Below are 27,407 nucleotides of genomic sequence, written 5' to 3'. Positions count from 1 at the left end.
ATGGGTGTTCCTAACGATCTTAATAGAGATCAGCCCACCTTCCTGGGGAGCGCATCAATTAATGATTACCTAGCCTGGGACAAGGTAGTCATATTTCGCAAACAGGGCTTTATAGTTGGCTATTTGCCCTTGAAGAGATGCCAGAAAGTAGGCCTTTCTACCCAAGAGATCAAACTCTTGGGCTTTTTGTTCTTAGAAGTGGGGTCCTATCTGCTTGGATCGCTCCTGTACTACAATCCTTTTGGAGTGACTTGGTATCTTTCTCTGCTCATTTTGCTGTTGGAAGTATAAAAGGCTTGAACCTGTCATAGGTATTTTACAGGCTCTAGAATGCCTTCATTGATTGGCATTGCCAATCTGGCTGGGAAATCAGAATGGGTAGTATCACATAACATATGTGGTTCCTCCTGTACAGATAATTCAGCATCCTGAGTGTCTGCTATCATTCCTAACAATTCCTGAAAGGGCTTGAAGTCATCAGAATGAGATATTGGCGGGGATGTCACCGCCTCATCCAGAGAGAAGGAAGATCAATTTTCAGGATTATTCAGCTGAAAAGGGTTAAGAGGAGTCTCTTGGGGATCTTGGAAGGAGTCATCTTCTGATTCTTCCTCCTGAGCATCTGCCTCCTACTCATATTCTTATTCTCTTGGGTTGTCTACTTCATCAAGTGATCTAGCAAGGGACCTAACTGGCAAAGTGGATCAAGCTCACTTGTAGGTAGAGCAAGAGGCAGAGGAGCAGCATACGAGAGGGTACATAAGGGGCCCAGAATGGTTGAGACGGTACAAGGAGAAGTCTATCAGGGATATCAGGATGCTGTGGGTGGGTGGGGTGGAAGAGAGTTAGGAGTTCTGGAGGTTAAAATCGAAGGCAGACTCCTAGTTGGTGGCAACTGGGAGTTGCTCTGCTTGAGGAATTCCTAGGAAAAGTGAAGAACTTCTACATCAGGGCCTCTACTAGATTCTGGAGACTAAGTGAACGGCAAAGAGAAGGAGTTTAGGCTCAGCCATTAGGTGGCAAGGTGCCTTGGCACCAAGCAGTAATCTAACGAAAGGGAAGATTTTAAACAAAACCGACTAGACTGCCAACAGGGCAGAAATTCATCACTATGCTAACTTATCTAATAGTTACACACTGATTTGGTGGATGGCTGCTAGGGGGTAGCAAGCAGACACTGCCAAGTTGCATCTTGCTGCCGCAGGCGATAACTGGGAACTGAAAGACAGTCAGGGATGCTCTGCTCTATAAGTGATTGTGTTGGGGAGCACAAGGACATGTAGGGTGCAGGTACTGTCCCAACGGACGCTGCAGAACAGAAGATTTCAATCTTGTGCTCATGCACACCATAAATGGGATCCACACGGACCAAGCGTTCAAGAAGAATCTTAAGTTCGACAGAAAGTGGTGCAGCAACCAAAGTCCATGTAGATATACCATCCCATGCCAGTTCAGCCAACCGCTGGCTGTAGCCATTCAATTGTTCCTACATTACATGGAATAGCTATTTGATCTGGGATACACTTTTAAATCTAAATGTTTAAGATCTTTGGAGCAAGGCAGCCTTTTGTATGGTGTCTTGCACAGACCCTTGCCTGGGCCATCTATGCACCCTTGTGACACAAATCAACAAAGTGATTCAGAGTACTTTTAATACAGAGCACCTAAAAGACACACATCCATCCTCTAATATTCGTGCATTAGAAGAGCATAACTGTACCTTTGGCATATTTGACAGCGTGGAGTGCTGTTCATCTCTCTTGATCTTAATTAGAAAAGTGGCTTTAAATGCTGGTTCATCAAAGCAGGGAAAAGCAGACCTTGCAGCCAGAGGCTCAAACTGAGTTGCTGCAAGCCATCTAATGGGGAGAAAAAAAAAAAAATACATGTTAAAAATATAAGAGTTGGCGTTATCATTCTTTAATAAATCAAGAACAGTTACTTCGAGGATTAGAACGGAAGGAAGTTTTATTGGGAGGGGCTGGGAACAGAGAGGTAGCCATGATTTGTCAGGATAGAATAAGCACACATTTAAGAAAGGCCTGTTATCAATTTAAGTCTCAGAAGATTTTTCAATGCAATTTTTATTCAATGTTCTTTCCAGCATAATGCAGTCAGAAGATATAGGTTTGTCTAATTCACCAAACTATAAACCGATTAGATTGAAATATAGGGCACATTATCAGTAAACAATTGTCCCAATAGCCAAGTACTCAAAAGCTCATATATCCCTAAGAGTACATAGCTCAAAAGAAGACTAAGACACATGTACCAGGCACTTTTATTTTTAAGTGTCTAATAATGGGAATAAACTTCATGCCTCACTGGCAGACAGGATGACTGACTGCTTCTGTCCATCCACAACCTTCAAAGAGGCAGGAAGAGCCACTCATGTCCCATCTAACTGTTTCCCACCCTGCCACTGACTTGTGGACAACAGCTTGCCCAGTCATTATCTTTGGGTAGTCTACATTAAAAATGCTACAGCAGCACAGATGCACCACTTCAGTGCAGACACTAAACCTTCCCTCGCTTTTCTTCCACTGCAATTGTAAATCCAGCTGTCTAAGAGGTGGTAGCTCAGGGGTTCTCAACAAATTTTTTGGTGGACTCAGAGTGTGGCCACCAACTGTTGCTGGTGGCTCTCCGACACTTTTTCCTAAAATACTTAATTAACTTTAGAAAAAAGAATTAGAGCTGTCAAGTGATTAAAAAATTAATTGAGATTAATCACACTGTTAAACAATAGAATACCATTTATTTAAATATTTTGGATGTTTTCTACATTTTCAAATATATTGATTTTAATTACAACACAATACAAAATGTATAGTGCTCACTTTGTATCTTTTTATTACAAATATTTGCACAGTAAAAAAGTAGTTTTTCAATTCCCTCATTACAAGTACGTTAGTGCAATCTCTTTATCACAAAAATTGAACTTACAAATGTAGAATTATGTATTAAAAAAACCTGCACTCAAAAACAAAACAATGTAAAACTTTAGAGCCTACAAATCCACTCAGTTCAACTTCTTGTTCAGCCAATTGCTCAAACAAGTTTGTTTATATTTGCAGAAGGTAATGCTGCCCACTTCTTGTTTGTGTCACCTGAAATTGAGAACAGGCGTTCTCATGGCACTGTCATAGCGAGCATTGCAAGATATTTGCATGCCAGATGTGCTAAAGATTTAAATATCCCTTCATGCTTCAACCACCATTCCAGAGGACGTGTCCATGCTGTACGGACTGACGCATGTTCATTTTCATCATCTGAGTCAGATGCCACCGGCAGAAGATTGATTTTCTTTTTTGGTGGTTCAGGTTCTGTAGTTTCTGCATCAGAGTGTTGCTCTTTTAAAGACATCTGAAAGCAGGCTCTACACCTCGTCCCTCTCAGATTTTGGAAGACGCTTCAGATTCTTAAACCTTGGGTTGAGTGCTGTATCTATCCTTAGATATCTCACATTAGTACCTTCTTTGTGTTTTGACAAATGTGCTATGAAAGTGTTCTTAATATGAACAACATGTGCTGGGTCATCGTTCGAGTCTGCTATAACATGAAATATATGGCAGAATGAGGGTAAAACAGAGCAGGAGGCATACAATTCTCCCCTAAGGAGTTCAGTCACAAATTTAATTAAAGCATTTTTTTAACGAGCGCAATCAGCATGGAAGCATGACCTCTAGAATGGTGGCCGAAGCATGAAGGGGCATACGAATATGTGCCAGATATGCAAAACAAATACCTTGCAATGCCGGCTACAAAAGTGCCACGGGAACGCCTGTTCTCACTTTCAGGTGACATTGTAGATAAGAAGCGGGCAGCATTCTCTCCCGTAAACAAACTTGTTTCTTTTAGCGGTTGACTGAATAAGTAGGACTGAGTGGACCTGTAGACTCTAAAGTTTTACACTGTTTTGTTTCTGAGTGCAGTTATGTAACAAAACTAAACAAAACAAAAATCAAGATTTGTAAATTGCACTTTCACAATAAAAAGATTGCACTTCAGTACTTGTATGTGGTGAATTGAAAAATACTATTTTTATCATTTTTATAGTGAAAATATTTGTAATCAAAAATAATTAAGTGAGCACTGTACACTTCGTATTCTGTGTTGTAACTGAAGTCAATATATTTGACAATGTAGAAAAACATCCAAAAATATGTCAATTGGGATTCTATTGTTTAACAGTGTGATTAAAACTGCGATTAATCACGGTTAATTTTTGTGAGTTAATCATGTGAGTTAACTGCAATTAATCGACAGCCCTAATATATGGACATGTATACATGCCCAAATCATTGCAATTTATTTATGTAGGGTTTTTTTGCGAACTAGATAATAAAAATAATACTATGAAAAGTGATACTTGTATCTTTGCTACTACCACTTTTCACAACAAGTCCTGGCTAATTAAGACTTGGATGGAGGGATTGGGATCAGCAGGGGCCAGGGAGGATGGATGGGGGAACCTCACTGCTGCGTGATCAGGGATGAGGGTCAACACCCTGAGCCAGCACCTACTGGAGCCCAGGCTCAGCGCCAGTTGCTCTGTTACCAGGATTGGGGATCAGGGTTCAGGGCCAGGGATCAGTGCCCACTGCCACACAGCCAGGGGTCAGTCATCAGGGCCAGCGCCTGCTGCCACATGGCTGGGGCTAGGGGCAGAAGTCTGCTGCCAGACAGCTAGGGCAGAAGGTCAGCATCCAGGGCCAGCACCTGCCAGAGCCCAGGGTCATTGCCCGCTGCTGCACAACCAGGGCTAGGGATCTGCACCCCGGACTGATGCCAGAGACTAATTTATCATTCACACACTAACAGGTCAGTTTCACCCTTCAACAGCCTGCATTTTTAAAAACTATAATGTTAAAGTAAATTAAATGTGGAGAATAAAGGGAGGCTTTTTTTGGAAGGGAACCTAATAGAAAACAAAAGCAAAATGGAACCAGTTGCCCACAATTATTGGCATTAATGAATTTTGCCTTTTAAGTGCTGACTGCAGTTATTTTATTTCATTTCATTGTAATGCCTGCGTTCTCAGCTTCCTCACTATTTAAATCTTTCAGGTAATGCTACTTTGAGGTAATCGACACCTCAGATTATAGTGATCTTTGGTTCACTAGCATGAGAATCTTTGGTATTTTAATTCAAAGCCAAAAGAATAAAGGAAAAAAGATCAACAGCTGGATACAACACTAGGAAAAGAATCTGTCACCAGGTACCCTCCAGAGAGTGAATGTCACCATATGCTTATGAATATCCTCTCCTTGATGTTTGTTTATGGATAAGGTTTCTTTCTGAGTAGGAAAATATGGCATTTTTATTGACTGTTCAGAAAATTGGCTAGCCAGACATAGCCAACCTGGAACAAATCAATGGTGTCTAACACAGACTTCTATCTTCAAAAGCCAGGTGCTTGGGGGGGGGGGGGGGGGGGAGTCAAACCCACTGTGATGTACCCAGTTCCACAACAGAATATATCATCTGGGGACTGGAGGACAAGTGTCTGTGTTACATGAGGATTCTTCCTGTTAGAGGGTGATCAATGCATGCACTGTTACAATTTATAGACTAAGTGTACCCCAGTTTTTGTAGCAGAAGTTATTCTCAAAATGACATGTATACAACCCTTTTCCTGTATATATTAAGTGATTTGCCTTATTGATATCCTGATGGTGACAAGTTCTATAAGTTAATTTTAAGTAACATCAAAAAGCATTTACTTTTACATTTTTAAAATGTGTTGCCTTTTAAAATTTACCGCTGTTAGTGTGTTATGGCAAGAGGCAGGGAGATCAACTGCATCATTTAGTTAGGTAAACAAGATTTTATTTTTTTAAAACTAGTGAAAGCTCAGCAAAACATCTTTCCTACACTATGCAGCTCTCTTGTTTGTCTACCAACAAACAAACAAACTAATAAACTTTACACTAGCTGGTTTTCTTTTTAAAATGGATTAGACTTAAAATTAAGTCTGGATTATTCAGGTCCCTTATATGTCATTAATTAAGAGCTGCAGGCAGCGAAATATTATTGGTCAGCTTGTGCCACACTTTAATATTAATTTACTCCTCAAGTAGCCCCATTGAAATCAAGGAGACTGCTCAAGGAGTCAGCCTTACTCACATAAAATCGTACCTATCACAACCTGGCTACATATGGAAAAAAGTCATCATCATCATCATCAAGCCTTTATTACTTGCCTACTTCTTAGAGACCAGAAGAAAGACGCTTAGTACAACCCTTGTGATTTTCTATTGACTTAGTAAGAGGTAGACCAAGTGGTCTTTTGGAAAAATTCCCATCATTAACATTCATGGTTAAGAGTATCGATCCCTCTGCAGTAGTGACTCATTATCACCACCACGACAACAACAACCACCACCACCAATCTGAGAGAAAACCATGAAAGGACATAAGATTAATATAACCTAACAAGATAACTATCCACAAGCCGGAAACAGAACTGAAGGACGGTCTGTGCTATAACAAATCAACCCATGCAAGAGATTCTTGAAGCAGTGTTGATTCTAATCATGGAAAACTTCTGCTTCACTCTCCTGCGGTGGACCTGATCTTTGTGTAAGCTGCCATCAACACGAAGAGTTAATATTCAAAACAGAGTGAACGTTGTATTTCCAAAGGAATTTTTTAAATAAAAAAGCAAAAACCCTGCTCATTTTCAGACAGACTGTTAGCAACTGTCTCCTGAAGAACTCCTTTGCTATACACTTCAGGGCTCAGGTGTGGAGTCAGAAAAACCACACAGCCGAGTCATTGCTCCTTGCCCTCCCCCCATCATTATTTTTAATCAACGAATCAAGTGCAAACGAGTACACACTAAACAACCTAGAAATATAGGGATGAGAAAACTTATTCATTAGCCTACCTTTTCTCAGCATGTTCATCCTTGTAGGAGACTTTGTAAAACCCATAATAGGTATCTGATAAATTAGATGAATAGTCTATGCTGAGGGTGTAGTTCTGCCCAACAAGTAGAGCATCAGGGGCCACAACTGCAATCTGATCACGCACTGGATATTCCAGGACTTCAACTGGTTTTGCCTGATTCCAACCTGCTGAAGTCAGAGTTGCCTTGGTGATATTAAGTCCTGAGCTATGAAGTATGATATTCCAAGTGACCTGGATGACATTAACCGTTATCTGTACAGAACCTGCAAACTCTGTAGTTGTTAGGTTTGGCTGCAAGATGAGATCATAGTGTAGTGGTACAACATTACTGGGAAGCCTGTTTTTTGCCCATGGAAATTTCTTTCCATTAGTTGCTAGAGGATATATCAGTTCCATTGTATGGTTCTTTTTATGGCAGCCTTCTTTGGTAAAGGTACATTTGGGAAGAAGGTAGATCACCATTATTACTGAAACTGCAATCAGAAGAACAACTGCACAAACCACCATGGTCCTTAAAGAGGGCACTGAGCATGATCCATCTGAGCTCTGACTATAGCCAGATGCATTACTACGGAGACCTGTGCTTCTGTTCATGAAGGACATGCCCAGCAATTTCGCTGATGATTCATAATCCTCTTCATCCTCATCCATTTCATTCTCTCCAAGGCCACGCACCAGTAGTCGTGAACTTCTTGGCTCATATTCCACTTCATCAGGCTCCAATGGATGCAAGCAAGGCTCCTTTGCCAAGTCAACCACATCAGGTTCTTCCTCAAACATGCTGTTTTCAATCATATTCCTGGGCAACTGAATTCGATCTGGGTGGGGAGAAGAGGAGGAGAGAAAAAAAGAGCATGTTATAACTAAAAAGGTATGGCTATGGCTATGACAACCCAAAAGATAACTTACAGAGTGGGAGTAGTGGAGAATGGAAAGCACTTGTGCAGCACCTCTTACTGAGAGAGCTCCAATTCTGGAGAATATTTGTACATATTTCTGCATACAGTGATGATTTTTGGTTTGACTAGCAACATTCCTGGAGACATTCATGCAACCCTTTGGCCTAATCTGCTCTGGGAAACTGCATAACTAACATTTTAACATAATGTTACCAACATGATTTTGCCTTTCTTGTGGGGAGGGACACATGTAAGAACATGGAGGATCCTATGGTTAACCACAGCCAACTAGTATATGTTTAAAAACCATTAACTGCCCTGTCCACATTCAGTGTTAAGTTGTGTTGTAGAAAGGATTTAGCAAAGTGCTGATTGCTAAACCAGTGGAAGACAAATATCAAGCCACTATTTTGTTTTAGGAGAGGGATCTGCTTAAATTTTCTATTCCTTTTATATAAAAAAAGGATAATATACTACATTTGCAACTGCGCTCTTCATTTAAGATTTAGTCCCCATGTCCTAGGTAAAAGCCTGTGCATAAAAAGGAGTTAAAAGTGCTTACTAAAGTAAAACATCTCCATAAATCTGGATCTTAATAACGGTTATATGTATTCAATTAAAAGTTCAAATTCAAGAGTCACTTTTTACAAGAGTGACAGATAATTTGACGTGAAACATATGTGAAGAGCTGCTCTGTGTGGCTCGAAAGCTTGTCTCTCACAAACAGAATTTTGTCCAATAAAAGATATTACATCATCTACCTCATCTCTCTAATATCCTGGGATCGACATGGCTACAAGGCTAACTTCTGTATAAGTAATTTATACTTTGGGCAACCAACTACCAAGGAGACAGAGGGGAATAAGGAATCCTATCCCTGTGCATGGACAGAACTGATGCAAGGCCTAGGGACCAGAAAGCAGGTCATAAAGTGGCTTTGGAGAGAACAAGCATTTATTATAACCATGGGCCTGAAGCAAAGCCCACTGCGGTCAGTGGAAAGACACTGATTTTAAGGGACTTTGGAAGTGTTGGAGGAGACAGACTAAGAAAAGCTAGTAGAATGGGGAAGTGGGGGGGAGGAAGAGAGACACACAGCAGTAGACTGGTACAACCCTGAATCTCTTTTGTGCCAGAAACCCCCAATACCAGCTTTGTATTTTGTTGAGACTTCTGTAATTTATGCTTAACTTCTTAGTGCTGCTTTCAGAATTTTGTCTCCAAGAGACATTTAGACACGGTTTTGATCCATTTCTTCTCTTAAACATTATTTGAATTCAAATAAAATTTGAATCAAGTCAGGGAATGAGTGCTGACTCCCATCCGGGAAGATGACAAAGGCTCCACAGTCAGGTAAGGAAAGAAGAAAAGAAAACATGTGGGATATGATAGCTCTCCAGTTACCATAGACCCCAATTCTATAAAGATCCTAAGCATAAGCTTACATTTTAGGCACATGTTTAAGCATTGTGCTGACTGAATAGGAAGAGACTCAAGTGCATGGCTGAAGCTGAACTAGGGCTCTAGCTGATCATTTAAGGAGGACACTGCTTGTAGGAGATGAAGTTTCTTAGCCAGATAGGTACAACAGAAAGCAGACATGTTTAACTGGTTGAAAGTTTTCTATCTTCCCACCTCTCCCCTCAAGAAAACAATTTATTTGCCAAAAGACATCAGTCAATTTTTAAATGACAGAGGGGAAGAAAGTGTTGGTCAAAATTTCACAAGGAAAAAATAAAGTTTCCTTGAGCAGTTCTACAAAAGTGACTTTCTATGGCCTAGAACATGACTTTTCAGCTAGAGCTAGGTGAACAATGGATTTTTTAAATCTTGTCTAACATTGCAAGAGAATGCGGAAATGGAACTCAGTTGTTTCAGGTTACCAACCCTCTCTCCGTCAGTCCACTCGATCAGACCCTCTCCCCTCTAGGTTATATTTCTAAATCCCAATTCAACAGCCTCTAAAATAAAGCTCCCCACTCCTCAAATATAATCCCGTGCACTTCACCTCAGCAAGGACAGATTAATTAACCTAATCTGAAGTTTCTTGACTAAAACAGCTTTAAAACATCAAGGGACAACACCCACAACTCACCAAACCAGTGTCTTCAAAACAGGGAAGTCCATCCACAACTCTTCTGCAAAGAGGATTTCAAAAGGTTGGGAACCACTACACTGTATTTTCAAAAAGCAGTTTACATCTAATTCTCCCTTGCTGCTCCTAAGCCAACTACCGGATATAATTCTCCAGTTCACCTCAAAATTGTATACATTAAAAATTATTTGGGCCACAGAGCATACCTGTGACTGGAAAGAACTTTTCCCTAAGAAATTAAGATAGAAGGCCAAACTAATCACACTTGAACTAGAGAGAAAAAGGCCAGCCTCTCTCTCTTTTTTTGTTTTGTTTTAAATATAAACCACCCCAAACATGCACTTAGAATTATTTGCAGAAATTGGCGACAATCTAGCCAGTAGCAGAAAAATGGCTTGTTTTTATTGTTAAAAACCACACAACCATTTTCCAAACTCAGTGCTAGGTTAACAAGTCACAACTTTACTGAAGATAAAGGGCACCACCCACACTATTTCCACTGGAACACATATAGATAAGTAACAGAGCACTTGTGGGTCACTGAAGTTACCAATCCTGAGATACATACCTATACAGGCAGAGGAATCAGACAGCTTTACAGGAACAACTCTGAGGCGAACCAGCTTTAAATATAGATTTATGTCTAGATAAGCTGCATTTTGTTTTTCTCCGTGCTAGCAAGAATAAAAGGAGCAAAGAATATACAGTATTCTAAGCAAGCTGTATGTAGGGACTTTTTCCAGGCCTGAACAACAGGATTGTAATCTTTGTATTTTCACACTTCACTGTCCTCTTTCACACCAAACACCAGTAGCAGGGAGAAGTATAGTCAAATCTTGACAAAAAAAGATTAATTTAAATTCATACAAGGTTAGATTCCAGTCAAGACTAACAAGGGCAGAAAAGTAGGAGTACAACAAGTGGGAGAAGTTTCATCTGCCAAGATAAAAGCAGTATAGGGCCACTGAGCTATCACGGCAGTTCCCAAAGATACAAGTGCTTTAAACCCCAAGATTTAATTCTACATTACCATGCCAAGAAACCTGACACTGAGGCACAGGACCCAGCACAAGGACACATGGACAATAGTTTCTGAATAAATGGAGCCTGCGTTGCTCTAGGACTACTTTGCACATCACTGCCACTGCTAAGCAGCCCTGAGAATCACCATAGCGTGTATTCTGATGGTACAGAAACAGCATACTGACTCCTCTGCCACCCCTCTTCAGTGCACAGGGTGTCCTTCTGACCCAGGGATCCCTAGTTACTTGCCAGCCCCTCTGGGGCCATTGGCAGACCAAACAGTACCTGGAAAAAAAAAAAAAGAAAGTCAGCCTTTAGGCTCCTTTAGCTTACACCAGAGGTCACTCAGAGTGCACAGCTGGCCCAGGATTGGGAGAGCACGAAGAGAAGAGAAGGAAAGTTGGCTTTCTGAATTACAACTGTTGTAGTGAAAATTTAGAATTGCAGAATCAGTCTGCCTTACTAGACTGAATTTGTAACTGATGACCCACAAATAAGTCAATGTAGGCAACCCATGACAACACAGCTGTCTGAAACTTGTTATGATATAGCTCCAATTTGCAATATTCATGGGACCATAACTGTGTTTTGTAAACAGGATAAAACCTTGGATGTGAACTACAACCATTGCTGAGAATGGGACAGGTCCACAATATGACAAACCAAGTATATATAGGGTTTTTTTAAATCATTATGGGTATTTTGCTCCCTTTTATACTGACATATTCTGTAGTATCAAAGAGGTTTAGGTTGCTAAAACTAGGATAACAGCACAAGCTTGTTTTAGCAGTAACAATTGTATTGTTTTAATAAATCAACCCGAGCATCATTGGAAAAAGGACTTTTTATTTCTTAATTCTCTTTCTTCCTTTATACATTGACCTTGAACTATCCTCGACATTCTACATGTATACTGTGGCTCTGCCTCCCAGAACACAAAATAATTTGTTCTAGGAAGAACTTCTTTAATATATTCACTTTTATTACACTGAAGAAGTAGCAGAGCAATTCTCTAAGTTGGTGGATTTTTTAATGTGTGGTTTACGTGAAGGACCAAGGACACATGGCTAAGACAATCGGGGCTAAGGGCACTGTAGAGAACCCTTCCACATCCAGGTCTTACCCTTGTAGAGTATATGACCTCAGGTTCATCCAGGCTTTCCAAGTCAGTCTTGTAATTTAATAAGCATTTCCATCAACTGCTCTTTTCACAAACTGAAGAAATACGTAAGTTCACTGCAAGACATAGCTGGTCCTTTGATCACATTGAGGCAGTTAGACACATACTGTTTTTATGGGGAGAAGGAGTGGCATTCTACATCAAAGACGGCATTAACTGTTTCTGAATCACTGATAACTCAGAAGTAAGTGATCCATAAGCTTTCAGGATAAATGTCCTAACAGATAAAACACAAAAGATGGGGTACCAGCTTGTTTCTGCTACAGACCACCAAATCACACTAGAGAACAGAATGACCGCCTCCTCACAGGCCTAACACAGGGGACCTCAATTTGAGTGACATATTCTTAACAGTGAGGATAATTAACCAGTGGAACATCTAACCAGTGTAGTGGTGGATTCATCATCGCTGGCAATTCTTAAACTTAAGATTGGATATTTTTCTAAACAGATGCACTCTCATTCAAACAGGAATTAAATTTAAACAAGTTCTCTGACCTGTGTTATACAGGTCAAACTAGATGATCCCAGTGGTCCCTTCTGGCTTTGTAGTCTATGATCAAATGGCTTGATCCAGTACCCTCCTGGGTGACAGACTACTCTGAGCCAACAGTGTTCTTTTTGCCTGGCCCCACTGTAGGGCTTATAGGCAGAGGGTGTAAAATTAACTGAAGATTTTTTTTTTTTTTAAACGATGCATGGCACCTGTTCTCTAGCCAGTATAACATATTGAAACAGCATGCACCATATCGGGTTTTCAAAGATAGGAACTATGCTGATGCCTCAGACTAGAATCAAATTTTCTGTTTTAACAATTGAAAATACAGGGTATATATGCAAAGCTTTGCATAGAAATATGAAAAGGAGTAAATTTGAGGAACTGATACTTTAAATGCTGTTCAGCTAATGCACTTTGAGTTACAAGGTTTCAATTCTCAAATCTGAAGTATGGTACAAAAACAAAGATACGGATCCTAATATGCAAAAGATGGTTTCTGCAAGGGGTAGGCTTGTGTTTAACATGATAGCAAGATAATGGTTTTTGGGGGGGGGGTGAAATGTTTTGTTTTTCGGGAGTCTTTTGCACTTTAACTTTTCAAAATATAGTAAGCCAAGCAAACATACAATAGAGCAAGTTTACTGTAACTTATTGTATTTATTTATTAAAATAGCAGAAGACACCTTGACGGCTGCTAGAGGTAAAGTTGTCTGCTGGTATTCACGCTACAGGGGAAACTGTATGCTCCTCTTTAGCAGGAATGGAAAGCTTCAAACAAAAATTAATGCCCTCCGGAGGCAAAGAGCAAATAAACACAGATTCATACATTCTAAGGCCAGAGGGGACTGTTTTGCTTATCTACTCTGACCTCTTTTATAAACACAGGGCACAGAACTTCCCCAAAATAATTCTTAGCACACATGTTAGAAAAACATTGTCAGCGATGGAGAATCCATCACAACCCTTAGTAAATTTTCCAATGGTTAATAACTGTCAGTTAAAAATGTATGCCTTATTTCCAGTCTGAATTTGTCTAGCTTTAACTTCCAGCCATTGGATTCTGTTGTATCTTTCTCTGCTAGATCAAATATTTGCAATCTATAAGTCACTCTTAACGTTCTCTTTGTGAAGTTAAATGGATTGAGCTTTTTGAGTCTATCGCTATAAAGCACATTTACTAATGCTTCAATCATTCTCATGGCTCTTCTCTGAACCTTTTCCAGTTTGTCAAAAGCTTTCTTGACTTGTAGACACTAGTCCTGGCTACAGTATTCTAGCAGCAGTCACACCACTGCCAAACACAGCGGTAATATTCTTTTTCCACTCAAGATTCCCCTGTTCATGCATCCAAGGACTGCAGCAGCCTTTTTGGCCACAGTGTCACAACAGGTGCTCACGTTCAGCTGATTTCCACCGTAATCTCTACATCTTTTTCAGACTCACTGCTTCCCAGGATATTTCCCTGTAAATATGGTCTACAGTCTTTGTACTACACGTGTTTGACCATATTAAAAAGTGTATTGTTTGCTTGCACCCTGTTTACCAAGCAATCCACGTGAGTATATACCAGAAATCTTTCCTCTTCATTCCTTACCAGTCCCCCAGAATGGGTCATCTGCAAAATTCCAAGTCATGGATTTAAAAATAAAATAAATAGTTACTCTCCAAAACTCCACTAGAAACACACCACATCAGTGATGATTCCCAGTTCGCAATTACATTGAAATGTGTCAGTTTTTAACCCATTTAATGCATGACATGTTCATTTTGTATTGCTGTAGTTTACTACATGGTCTATATCTGATCCATGTTTTCATGCATACAGTGGGCTGGTATTCCAGATTATTAGCCAAAGAAGGGTGGTCTAAATACACCCAATCTACAAGTTGGAGGGCAAAAATCCATCTCCGACAAATGTAAATCACCCCAGACTATGCAAAGACACTCCAGGAAGGGGATGGATTTCATGCTAATAGAAGATACTTACTGTTGACTAAATATACATTTTCCAATCTACTGAAAATATTTCATATGCTTAGCTGGTAAATTAGAGATAGCAAAACAGGTAACGAGCAGTTGCTTATTCATGTTAATGTTATTAATGATGATGAAGGCCAGTTTGTTTAAAAGGGGCCATCCAAACATAAAAATTTATCCAAAGGTCAAGGGGTCATTAATCCAGCCCCAAGATAGGACCAAGTATACTTCGACCACAGGTGTTCAACTAATCTTTGCTTAAAGCCTCCAAAGACAGGGAATCCACAACCTCCTTTGGTAACCAATTCCATGGCTACTTAACTATCCTTATAGTTAGAAAGTTTTTCTTAACATCTAACCTAGATCTTTCTTGATGCAAATTAAGGCCATTACTTCTAGTTCTACCCTTAGTAGACAGAACAATTGATCACAGTCCTCTAGAACAGCTCTTAACATACGTGGAAACTTATTAGGCCCCCCTTTCACACAGTCTTCTTTTCTCAAGACTAAACATGCACAGGGGTGTTTGTTTTTTAACCTTTCCTCCCAGTTCGTGTTTTCTAAACCTTTTATGGTTACTCTCCTCTGGACTCTGCAATTTGTCCACATCTTTCCTAGACTGTGCAGTCCAAAACTGGACACAAGACTCCAGCTGAGACCCCACCCATGCCAAGTTGAGAAGAACAATTACCCCCAATGTGTTACATTGCATGTCCCAGAGTAATATTAGCCTTTTTCACAACTGCACCACACTGTTGGCTCATTCAATTTGTAATCCACTATAACCCCAAGATCTCTTTCAGCAGCTCTAATATCCAACCAGTTATTCCCTATTTTATATTCATGCATTTAATTTTTCCATCCCAAATGTAGTACTTTGTACTTGTCTTTATTGACTTATCGTGGTTGATTTCAGACCAAATTTGTCAAGGTCCTTGTGACAGCTAATTCAGCCCTCCAAACTGCTAGCAACCCTTCCAGCTTGCAGTCATGCACAAACATTATAAGCATATTCTTCACTCCAGAAGCCAGACTGACCACCACCACGCCCAGGAGAGGCCCCTGAAGGGCCCCATAAGATACATTCTCCCAGTCTGACATCCAACCATTGATAAGTACTCTGAATACTGTTTTTCAACCAGTTATGCACCCACTCTAGAGCACATTTTCCACATATGATTCATTTTAGAGAAACCAGGCATTAAGAAACTGATTAAATTCTAAAGGTAATGTTTTACACCTGTATTAGTGAAAAAGAATGGACAGAATTAAAAACCCAGAGTTTAATGCAAAGTTGAGTGTCATAATTCCCTTCCCCTGCCCTACTGTATTTTAGAAACACAAGGTGGGGGAGATATCTTTTATTGGACCAACTTCTGTTGGTGAGAGACCAAGTTTTGAGCATACACAGAGCTCTTCTTCAGGTCTGGGCAATGTACTCAGAGTGCTACAGCTAAATAATCTGTTCCACCTTGTAGTTAGCTCTCACACCGAGTGCAGTGACCTGTGTAAGTTCAAAAGCTTGTCTCGGTCACCAACAGAAGATATTACCTCACCCATCTTGTCTCTCCAATATCCTTGGATCACGGGCTACAAAAAATGCTGCATACTACTATATTTTGACAGAGCAAATAGCACGTGGGACTTCAGCTGATCTATTAACTAGGAAACTTAGGTGTCAGAATTAGTGATGGTCTAATTGTGAGGCTTGAAAAGACATACTGAGCGGTCATTAATTAAAGAAATAAAACCCAAAAGAAACCAGACATTCTGGGGAATTCAAGATGAGCAAAGCAAAACACACTTCTAATATTAAGAGGCTGAAAGGAAGTCATTGCCCAAAATTATGGAATAGAAGCTGGGCACTGGGGAACGGGGAGTGCTGAATTAAGGACAATGGACTGATTTTGTGTCAGTGAGAGGGATTTCGATGGGAGCTGCAAGTGCTCAACAACTCTGAAAGAGTCAGGCTTCTTTAGGGTCCTAAACATGGCTGTATATACCCAACTAATATCCAGGACTGAAAATGTTTGCCTTTCCTTCGCGCTGGTTGCTAACAAACAGTACATATGTTAAACAAGTTCTGTGGACTTTGTCCCTGCTAAATGGATGCAGATTCAATTTTGTAAGATCAATATTGTATTTGTCTTATTAATGAAGGAAAACCAGCTTGAAGATAAATTTTCTCTCAGCATTGGCTTTAGATAGTTGCACATTTATCAGTCTAAATAATATTTTTCACAATGTGAGGTGTGCAACTCTTGCAAGATTTCAGAACAGGAAATTTAGAGCACATGAATCTCTAATGAACCTACTGACTCATGTTTGGGTTCCCTTCCTCCCTCCAGGACCTCTACTATGGCTGAGCTGGAGAAGGAAGATCTAGCCAGGAGAGGGCATTGTGCTACCCAGTTCAGCAGCTGGCCAGTAAAGTGCTCTATAATTCCTTAGACAAAACGGAATTAGTATCCTAGGTTCAGGGGAGACCAGGCTCTCGGGAGACAGCCAGAAGCTGTGCATGAGCAGCAGTGGTAGCCAACGATTGAGAGATGGCTGCAAAGGGAAGGTTAGATAGCTTTCAATTCCGTTTTGGAGGCTGAGAGCAGGACAAAGAAAGAGGGCCAGTAATAGCTGCAGAAGGAGCACACAGCAGTGTCTTGCAAGCATAAGGCATGGGGACAACTGATTGTGCACAGCAGGATGATGGTCCACAGGAAGCCTTAACAAGATTGTTACTTTATACTCCTGTACCAAACTGCCCCTACGTGCTGGGTTAGGAACTGTTGGAAAAATCAGTTCTTTTAATTGAAAGTATTTGTGTTTTTTGCACATTTCTGTTTCTGACAGCCTTAGTAAAGTAATCCTTACTTTAGCTCAGGGGTAGGTAATCTATGGCACATGTGCCAAAGGCAGCACGCGAGCTGATTTTCAGTGGCACTCACACTGCCCGGGTCCTGGCCACCAGTGCGGGGGGGCCTCTGCATTTTAATTTAATTTTAAATGAAGCGTCTTAAACATTTTAAAAATCTTATTTACTTTACATACAAACAATAGTTTAGCTATATATTATAGACCAGGGATCGGCAGCCTTTGGTATGCGGCTTGCCAGGTTAAGTACGCTGGCGGGTGGGCTGGTTTGTTTATCTGCCACATCTGCTGGTTCGGACAATCGCGGCTCCCACTGGCCGCGGTTCGCCGCTCCAGGACAATGGGGGCTGTGGGAAGTGGCAGCCAGCACACCCCTCGGCTTGCGCCACTTCCCGCAGTCCCTGTTGGCCTGGAGCGGTGATCCGCCGAACCTGCGGAGGCAACAGATAAACAAACCGGTCCGGCCCACCAGGGTGCTTACCCTGGCGAGCCGCAGGTTGCCGATCCCAGTTATAGACTTATAGAAAGATCTTCTAAAAACGTTGAAATGTATTATTGGCACGCGAAACCTTAAATTAGAGTGAATAAATGAAGACTTGGCACACCACTTCTGAAAGGTTGCCGACCCCTGCTTTAGATGAACTCACCGAAGACCTGGAGCATCTTCAGCTCCCGAAATACACATGGCTTGCGACCAGACATCTCAAGGAGACGGATATGCTGAAAGCACACCACCCTATAGTTAAAAAAGAACAGGAGTACTTATGGCACCTTAGAGACTAACATGTTTATTAGATGCATCCGAAGAAGTAGTCCACAAAAGCTTATGCTCTAATAAATTTGTTAGTCTCTAAGGTGCCACAAGTACTCCTGTTCTTTTTGCGGATGCAGACTAACAGGGCTGCTACTCTGCACCCTATAGTGGCATCAGTTACAATACTTATTGTGCATCTTATTCCCCCTTCCCTGGCTTTGCAAGGAGTCCCAAAGCTAAAGAAAAATTACAACAGAATGGAAACTAGATACAGCATGTTGCTAACACACAGCCATGAATTACTTCAAGACAGACCCACCCACAGAGTGTGCACATGTTGGTGGTCTTTGTGAAGTCGCTGGCCTATGACTGTGTCAGTCACTTTTAGGTCACATCATACAGATGGCCTAGAGAACAGCCTGAGCTTCAGAGATATTACAGTGTCACAGTTAGAAGCATTGTTTTATAGTCAAAACAATTTTAATTTTCTCCTTTTAGCACAATCCCTGCCTCACCCCCCCCCCAAAAAAGACACCAAAACTGATAGAAATTAGAAGCAAAAGCAACTGATTACTTAATAATTTTGCTAGTCTTAATATGCTCACTAACACAGCTGTTTAACGTCATATCCACAAAACACCCTAAAATATCAGAAGTATTGTGTGATTTTTGGGGGGAGAAGGGGGTTGTTTGTTTTGTTAAACTACAGAAACCACAGAATCCATTACAACCAAGACAAATGTATGCAGCTTCTTAGAACAATTAAAACATTCTGGTGTTAAAAGGTGATGAGATTCAAACTTACTGTAATGGGCTAGCCTGTGTTATGAAAAATAGGTTTGCTTTAAAACGCCTGCAGCAAAACTGGTTCTCTTGAAAAAGAAAGGAGGTGTTATGCACAACTAAACTATCAATCTGCATTAAGATTCCTTGTAAAAGTAAAATGAAACCTCTTAGAAGCTTGCTATGCAGTGCTTCCCAGAGGCAGAGAAGAGGAAACTATATAAAAAACTTTGAGGGCAAACACAGAATGGAGGAACTAAACAAGTAGTACACTGTGTCTGAACATAGCTTTTTTCTTGCTATCAATATCGAGCAATAGACCAGCTGCTGTAAAGTTAATGGTTATTGCTAATCCATAATATTTACAGAAACTCTGGGAGTTTGTTGGGATAAATCAACAAAACATTTAATCATAAGTATAAGAATCAAGGAGTTTCCCCTTCACAAAGAACATTTTATTCTTAAAATTTGATAGGAAAGAAAGATTAGCATTGGTGGCAGGAACAAAAACATATTTCACTCATACAAAGTCTCCAGGTTTGCCTCTGTAGGTTTGAGCAAGTGGGAATTTTAGAAAGACTAGGAGGGTTAGAGATTTCAGGAAAAAAAAAAAAAAAAAAAACCAACAACACCCAACCTTCCACCAAAGAACACATTCCTTAACTTGATGATGAATGTCTAAGAAGCTGCACTGTTTACGAGGAAATTTTACTAAAAATACAGAAGCATTATTCCTATTAAAATTACTTGTTAATGGCTTGATACTGCTTCTATTGAAGCTAATAGCAAAACTAAATGTCAATTTAATAGGATTTTAGAGCCTGATCCTTCTTCCTAACACAGAAATTTGCCTTACAAGGACAGTGAAAGTTTTCAGCACACATTATGGACCAAAATCCTGATGTTTTTACTCGGTCCCTTTCAAGGGACAGTAAGGACTGAGCCAAGAGGCAGTTTCCTCTTTCTGCATGAAGATATAATTTTAAATTAAGTTTTAACCAAATTTTTAATCAAAATAAAGATATAGGAGTTGCTAATATTTTACAACAAAATAAAGCAATTCAATTTTTTTTTGTAAAGCCGCCCTTATTTTAGATTATTGCAAAGAGGTTAAAGGGAGAGGGGAACAGTAAGAGAACACTAATGGACTGGCTGCCTGAAATACCTGAAACTAGAGCTAGAAACAAACAAAAACAAAAAAGTTTCAGACAAGACTTTTTCCAGACACACAGACCCCACCAACTCAGGGAGGGAGGGAGGCAGATCCAGGTCAATCAAAAACATTTTGGCAATTTGCCAAATTGTTTTGGTCTGGGGAAAGAAATAACAAAATACAAACATTTTATTTAAAAGTAGCAATATGAAATGTTTTGATTTGAAATTATTTTCTTCAAAATTAAGAAAGCTTTGAAATGAAGCATTTCATTTAGTTTTCAAACACATTTTGTCCAACCCAAGTAATTATTAATTTTTCAGTTTGTCAAAAGTTGTGAAACAAAATTTTGTTTGCATTGACCAGACATGAATCCACAGCCCCAGAATAGCGAAACAATTATTTACACAGCTCTAGGTGAAACCTGCCTGTTGCAGTAACTGAGACCTCATCCACCACCACCCCACCAAACAATATATAGAGTAGTCAGTCATTTTCACTACAGTAAAGCTACACACCTGTCAGATACAGGCATTGATTAAACTTCAGGCATCTGCGTGATAAAACCTAAGTACTTCAATCTTCACACAGAGACTCAGATATACAGAAGTCAGTCCTTAATTTGTGCCAGAACTGAGCCTCGGTACTTCTAGGCTTGGCAGTTCATAGCCCCAACGCCACTTTCATTAGAAATTAAGCACTGACAGAAGGACAAGATCTTCACCAAGCATTCTCAAAACTACGATACCCACACAAGGAAATAGAGAAACAAATCAACAGAGCCAGACATGTACCCAGAAGCCTCCTGCTACAAGACAGGCCCAAAAAAGAAACCAACAGAACTCCACTGGCCATCACCTACAGTCCTCAGCTTAAACCTCTCCAACGCATCATCAGTGACCTACAACCCATCCTGGACAATGATCCCTCACTTTCACAGACCTTGGGAGGCAGGCCAGTCCTCACCCACAGACAACCCGCCAACCTTAAGCATATTCTCACCAGCAACCATGCACCGCACCATAACAACTCTAACTCAGCAACCAACCCATGCAACAAACCTCGTTGCCAACTGTGCCCACATATTTACACCAGCAACACCATCACAGGACCTAACCAGCTACAACATCACCAGCTCATTCACCTGCACGTCCACCAATGTTATATATGCCATCATGTGCCAGCAATGCCCCTCTGCTATGTACATTGGCCAAACTGGACAGTCACTATGCAAGAGGATAAATGGACACAAGTCAGATATCAGGAATGGCAATATACAAAAACCTGTGGGAGAACACTTCAACCTCCCTGGCCACACAATAGCAGATGTAAAGGTAGCCATCTGACAGCAAAAAAAACTTCAGGACCAGACTCCAAAGAGAAACTGCTGAGCTCCAGTTCATTTGCAAATTTGACACCATCAGATCAGGATTAAACAAAGACTGTGAATGGCTACTGTGACGTTATTGATATAATCTGGGACCATATAGATCATTGTTGCAACCAAGGTCCTGTAGTGGCACCCAAATCTTGTATAAAGGGGGTCAAATGGGGTGTCTAGGACAAGGTTATGGTTTACTGGTTATGATTATGCTGTCTATATGTGTGTATCACTTTTGTAGTCGAAGTTATGAATATTGGCTCTGTACTGTCTGTATGGCAAATTTATGCTATGCTTCTGGGTGACATCCCAGACAAGCTGAGATTAGCTCTGCCTAGCCTGCTTGATGGCCCATTAAGGACCATCAGCTATACAATGGACCCATTGAGAAAAGGGGTCCATTGTCACAGCTACCCAACTACAGAAGCAGTTTCTCCTCCCTTGGTGTTCACACCTCAATTGCTAGCAGAGCACCTCACCCTCCCTGATTGAACTAACCTCGTTATCTCCATACTGATTTATACCTGCCTCTGGAAATTTCCATTACTTGCATCTGAAGAAGTGAGGTTCTTACCCACGAAAGCTTATGCTCCCAATACTTCTGTTAGTCTTAAAGGTGCCACAGGACCCTCTGTTGCTTTTTACAGAAGGACTGTAGTTAGTGCAGTGATGGGTTCTACATAAACCCAAAACATTTCTGCTCCACTGAAGTACAACTGCTTTCTGAACAATAGTGTTGGCTGACTTTTACTAATGGCCATAATAAAAATACAGTATTGGTTACATTTCTTTTGTTTTTTTTCAGTTACACAACTGGTTTAAACTACTTTGCTCAATCAGCAATATGTAGAGTCTAGGTCTTCCCTATATGACAAACATTTTCTTTTAACATTTTAAAAACAAGGAAGCCCAGTACTGCTGAGTGTAATTTGATGTTTGACATCTTTGTAGCACTTTGTCTGGAAATGGAAGAGACAGAACAGTTAACCCGGGTCTTAAAAACTTAGCATTTCAAAATGAATCCCAAAGAAAAAATTATTGATCTCTTTTCCAGATTTGTAAAGATTATTTTTCTAAACAATATTTTAACATTCCCCATAAAGAATTTAAATATAAAAACACATTTCTATACTAAATGCACAAATCAGATAAGAGTCAGAGATGTGTTTCGAAAATCCAGAAGAGAAGGGAGTGACTCAAATGCTGTAACTCCCAACCTCTTTCAACCACTTAAATCGAGTTATATTGAAAGCAATAAATAAATAAAATAAAAGAAGACTGCCCACAAACTGTACAAAAAAAGTTAAACCAGTTATTTAACACTGAACAGCAGTAAAAGGACTTGTATTTAAAATGCTGCTAAAAGCCACCTCTTGAAGAGCCAGATCTGTTCAATACCTTTGTGTTGAAAACTTAGTTGTATGTGTACCATTAAACAATGGTTTAAACTGCAAGTGCCTATCAGTAATGCACAAAGCTTCTCCTTTCTAAATTATTCTTTTGATTATGATTCTAGATGGACAAATTGGGTAGAGTGTTTGGTTGTTTGCATACGTTACCATATTCAGTTGCCATTCCTGCTGATTGGGTCACGAGTCTTAATCTCAGTTTTGTAAGGAATTAAGACCCCAATCCTTCAAACACATATATACATAAAATTATGTATGCATGCAAGTACTGTAGTTTCATTCAATTCTCAGTTGTGTAAGGGCATCTATGACAGGATTGGGCACTTTAGAAACGTGCAGAGATAGGTAAGGAATAGGCCAAGTCTTGGCTACTGAGCAAACTGATCTACTGTAAATTGGCAGTAGTTCCATCTTACATGGAAAGCATTTGCACACTTCCAACTGTCTAGCTGCACAGACAATTGTTACTGCCAAATTAACTAAAACAAAAAAAGTGAAATTCAGAAAGGACTAACCTCAGGTCATTAGGCAAAAGGCAGCTGGACTAGAATGGTTACCATGATTTAAATTGCACCTTCCCTATTGAGAATGATTAGTGTCACAGGTAGTGAAGGAAAAGTCTAATTGTGATTTGTGGAGCACACATGTGGACCTGTATTTACAGACTAGCTTTTAAAACGGCTACTCTGACAACATCCAACTGACTTTATCCACTGGATTTCTAAAATATTAGACAGCCATAGGATGTGATGTTTGCAGGGATTAGAATGAGACCATATAGGCATTTAAAGGTGAAGTGGTAATTATGAAATTCAACAACATCTTTACACACACACACACACACACACACCCCTACCTACCTCTAAAGAAACTTAATATTAGGAAGACTTCCTTCTGCCCAATTACAAAATTACACCTGCTTCTTTTAATCTCTCTCCAAGTGCACTGCAAACAGATAAAAAAAAAAAAAAAACTACTGAGAACAGGCCTGCAACTGCTTTACTTTCACACTGTTAGTCTTTAGAATCATTTGCAATCGTATTTCTCTAAAAGCGGCAAAGCCTTCTCTGTATCATGCTCAATCCATGGAACGAGTACTCGGTCCCAGGAAAGTACCTCTCTCTTTTTTCCCCCCCTTTTTTGCTTATGATTGCATTTGCCCTGCATATGCTTTTCTTAAGAGGAAGATCCACAAAGCTCTGCTGAAAGCCTGACCCATTTAGACAGTCCACTTTTTAAGCTAGTGCAGGAGAGTGCACCCATTTACACCAGCTTTAGATCTGGCTAATCTTTCTTGGAAATGAATTTCTAAAAATGCTATACAGTGAGGATGTAAGAAGTGTGAAAATCTGCACACTATTGAAAACAACTTTCCTTATTACAATTAGACACAGTAATTAGATTTTTCTTCTCAAAACGCTACATAGCGAAGACCGTTGAACCAGTTTGCCTCAGATACAAAATGCCACTAGAAGCCAGACCTTACCTCCCACCCCAAGCAGGAATGGCTCAATACAGACCATTTTAATCCAGAGCAACAGACAGCAAACAGAGCAGCTCTGCATCCACAACAGCAAGTATGTAATTAACTAAGAATATTGATATGCAATAGTTTTATAAACACTGTATCAGACCTGGTCAGTGAGATGAAGTTTCTGTAAATGGAGTTATTAGACTTTCCTATATGGGTGTACAGATCTAGCTTAATAGGAATCTCTTGGAAAAAACAAGCAGGGAAGCCACACTGACTATAACAAAACACACAGTTGGGGGCAGTTAGAGGACAATGGCCTACTTCCAGGTTCTAACTTGAAGTGACACCACTGTTTTGCCAGTGCTGGGAACTAACTGATCAAAAGGCTACAGACAGTTAAAGAGTGCCTGGTTCTCTTACAAAGGAAGGGATCAAAGGACTGGGCAAGATTTAAAGCAACACTCTCCAGCTCAGGGGGAGAGATAATTGGTTTGTGAGTTAAAGGAAAAGACTATGAGAGAGAGAGAGAGAGAGAGAGAGACACAGACACCTTAGCTGTCCCTGGGCATCTATACCAGTGGGTCTCAAACTTTTTTACTGGCAACCCCTTTCACATCGCAAGCCTCTGAGTGCGACACCTCCAATAAGTTAAACACACTGTTTAATATATTTAACACCATTATAAATGCTGGAGGCAAGCAAGGTTTGGGGTGGAGGTTGACAGCTCGTGACCCCCCATGTAATGACCTCGTGACCCCCTAAGGGGTCCGAACCCCCAGTTTGAGAACCCCTAATCTATACAAAGTTTAGACCTACCAGCATTGCCACATGGAAGGTGGACAGCCATCTGGCAAACTAGTGTTGTCTATAGTTTTATTATTTAAGATCTTTTTCTCTATCACGATTCTACATAAAACAACAATACTTTAAGAAGACTATTTGGTTACTGGATACCACTGTCATAGCTCCCAGAGAGAGCAGAACTAGGGGACACTGAACATATATTAGAGCTGCTGGGAAAATCACAGCTGATCACTATGGTGTGCAGCCCAGGGCCTGGTCTGAGAAAGGGAGAATCATGCAATTCCACCTGGAGAGGGATGTGCTTTCCAAAGAGGCATATGGGGATTTAGCTGGACAGCTACTATTGGTGTTTATGGGCAATAACAAAAAACTCTTGCACACTACTTGGAAAGCATATCCCAAAGTGTATAAAATCTTATACTGTACTAACAAAAAATACGGAGAGTAGCAGCTATGGTTTAAGGCCTGGGGGGGGTGGGGGGTGTTCTATGGGAAGACCGGAGGGGAAACATGCAGTTAGCCTGGTAACTGAGACTCTTGCACAGATCAAGTTTTTTTGGGGGGGTAGAAAACACACCGCTCCAATGACAAGTTTGTGGACAATAGCAACCTCTCACAGTTTGGAAGTGCTTTGGAGGATAGGATTAAAATTCAAAATGATTTGGACAAACTGGAGAAATGGTGTGAAGTAAATAGGAAGAAATTCAGTAAGGACAAATGCAAAAGTACTCCACTTAGGCAGAAACAAATCAGTTGTACACATACAAAATGGGAAATGACTGGCTAGGCTGGAGTCCTGTAAAGAGGGATCTGGGGGTCATAGTGGATCACAAGCTAAATATGAGTCAACAGTGTAACACTGTTCAGGGGGGAGAGGGCAGGGAAGCCATCATTCTGGGATGTATTAGCAGGAGTGTTATAAGCAAGACACGAGAAGTAATTCTTCCACTCTACTCCATGCTGATTAGGCCTCAACTGGAGTATTGTATCCAGATCTGGGTGTCACATTTCAGGAAATATATTGGCAAATTGGAGAAAGTCCAGAAGTGAGCAACAAAAATGATTCAAGGTCTAGAAAATATGACCGATGAGGGAAGGAAGGTTGGGAAAATTGGGTTTGTTTAGTCTGGAGAAGAGAAGACAGAGGGAACACAAACATTTTTCGAGTACATAAAAGGTTGTTACAAGGAGGAGGGAGAAAAATTGTTCTCCTTAACATCTGAGGATAGGACAAGAAGCAATGGGCTTAAATTTGCAGCAAGGGTGGTTTAGGTTGAACATTAGGAAAAACTTCCTAACTCTCGGGGTGGTTAAGCACTGGAATAAATTACCTAGGAAGGTTGTGGAATCTCCATCATTGGAGATTTTTAAGAGCAGGTTAGACAAACACCTGTCAGCAATGGTCTAGATAATACTTAGTTTGGCCATGAGTACAGGGGACTGGACTAGATGACCTCTCGAGGTCCCTTCCAGTCCTGTGATTCTATTTAAGGGTCCGTGATGGCCTATTTTGTTTGTCAGTGGGGAAATAATTATGTTTTAGGCCCTTAGGTCTTACAGTTCATTTAAACATACACACATTATTATAGAGAGAGGTTACAAACTCAGAATTATCATGTATTTGAACCATTTCTATGACCATAGTGGACAATAAAATAAAGTTTAAAATAGTGTATCCTCAATGTAAGGTCTGGAAGAAGCCATATCCATCAGTAGTATAGGCTCAGCAAAGTGAAATATTTAAGCCAGCTAATGCGGTGCTGTATATAGCATTATGTGACACCTACACAAGCAAAGTCAGATCTTTCTTCATCTAAATCAGCTACTCTTTGCTTTAGAGCCAATAATTGTAAATGTATTAGTTGAGCTAATCTCTTGCAATATACCTATTACATTTTGGGGCTGTCTCTAACATCTTACTTATTTTAAAAAGGCTATCACATGTTCTTTTCTTGCACAAGCTTGTTTCAATGATGCCTGTCAGAATTTTTGTGGTAAGGTTTTATTTGCTCAAACATTTACTACTGTAATGGTTGGTTCCCTTCTGTTCAGTCTCCCTAATTGTTATACACACTTAAGTTCTTCCTAGGGAAAAAAAACAGAGAAACACAGCCCAATACTGTCTAATGAGATTATTCATTATTAATAAAGAGGGTGCAAAATATAATTTTAAAACCATCATAGAAGATCAGG

At 40.2% G+C, this 27,407-nt stretch overlaps 1 protein-coding gene across 1 annotated transcript in view; it reads right to left on the bottom strand.

The window, feature by feature from the left end:
• Positions 1–27,407, bottom strand: part of LNPEP (leucyl and cystinyl aminopeptidase) — an 86,341-nt gene that overhangs the window by 34,040 nt on the left and 24,894 nt on the right. The window contains exons 2-3 of the mRNA XM_034773312.1: positions 6,893–7,733; positions 1,721–1,859 (exon numbers count right to left, since the gene is read on the bottom strand). Of these exons, the coding sequence (XP_034629203.1) occupies positions 1,721–1,859; positions 6,893–7,733 (980 nt within the window). The remainder of the gene's footprint in view (positions 1–1,720; positions 1,860–6,892; positions 7,734–27,407) is intronic.

The sequence above is a fragment of the Trachemys scripta genome, chromosome 6 (assembly GCF_013100865.1).
Source record: "Trachemys scripta elegans isolate TJP31775 chromosome 6, CAS_Tse_1.0, whole genome shotgun sequence".
Taxonomy (NCBI): domain Eukaryota; kingdom Metazoa; phylum Chordata; order Testudines; family Emydidae; genus Trachemys; species Trachemys scripta.
The sequence above is the reverse complement of the archived record's forward strand: the minus strand, read 5'-3'. Positions and strand labels throughout refer to the sequence as shown.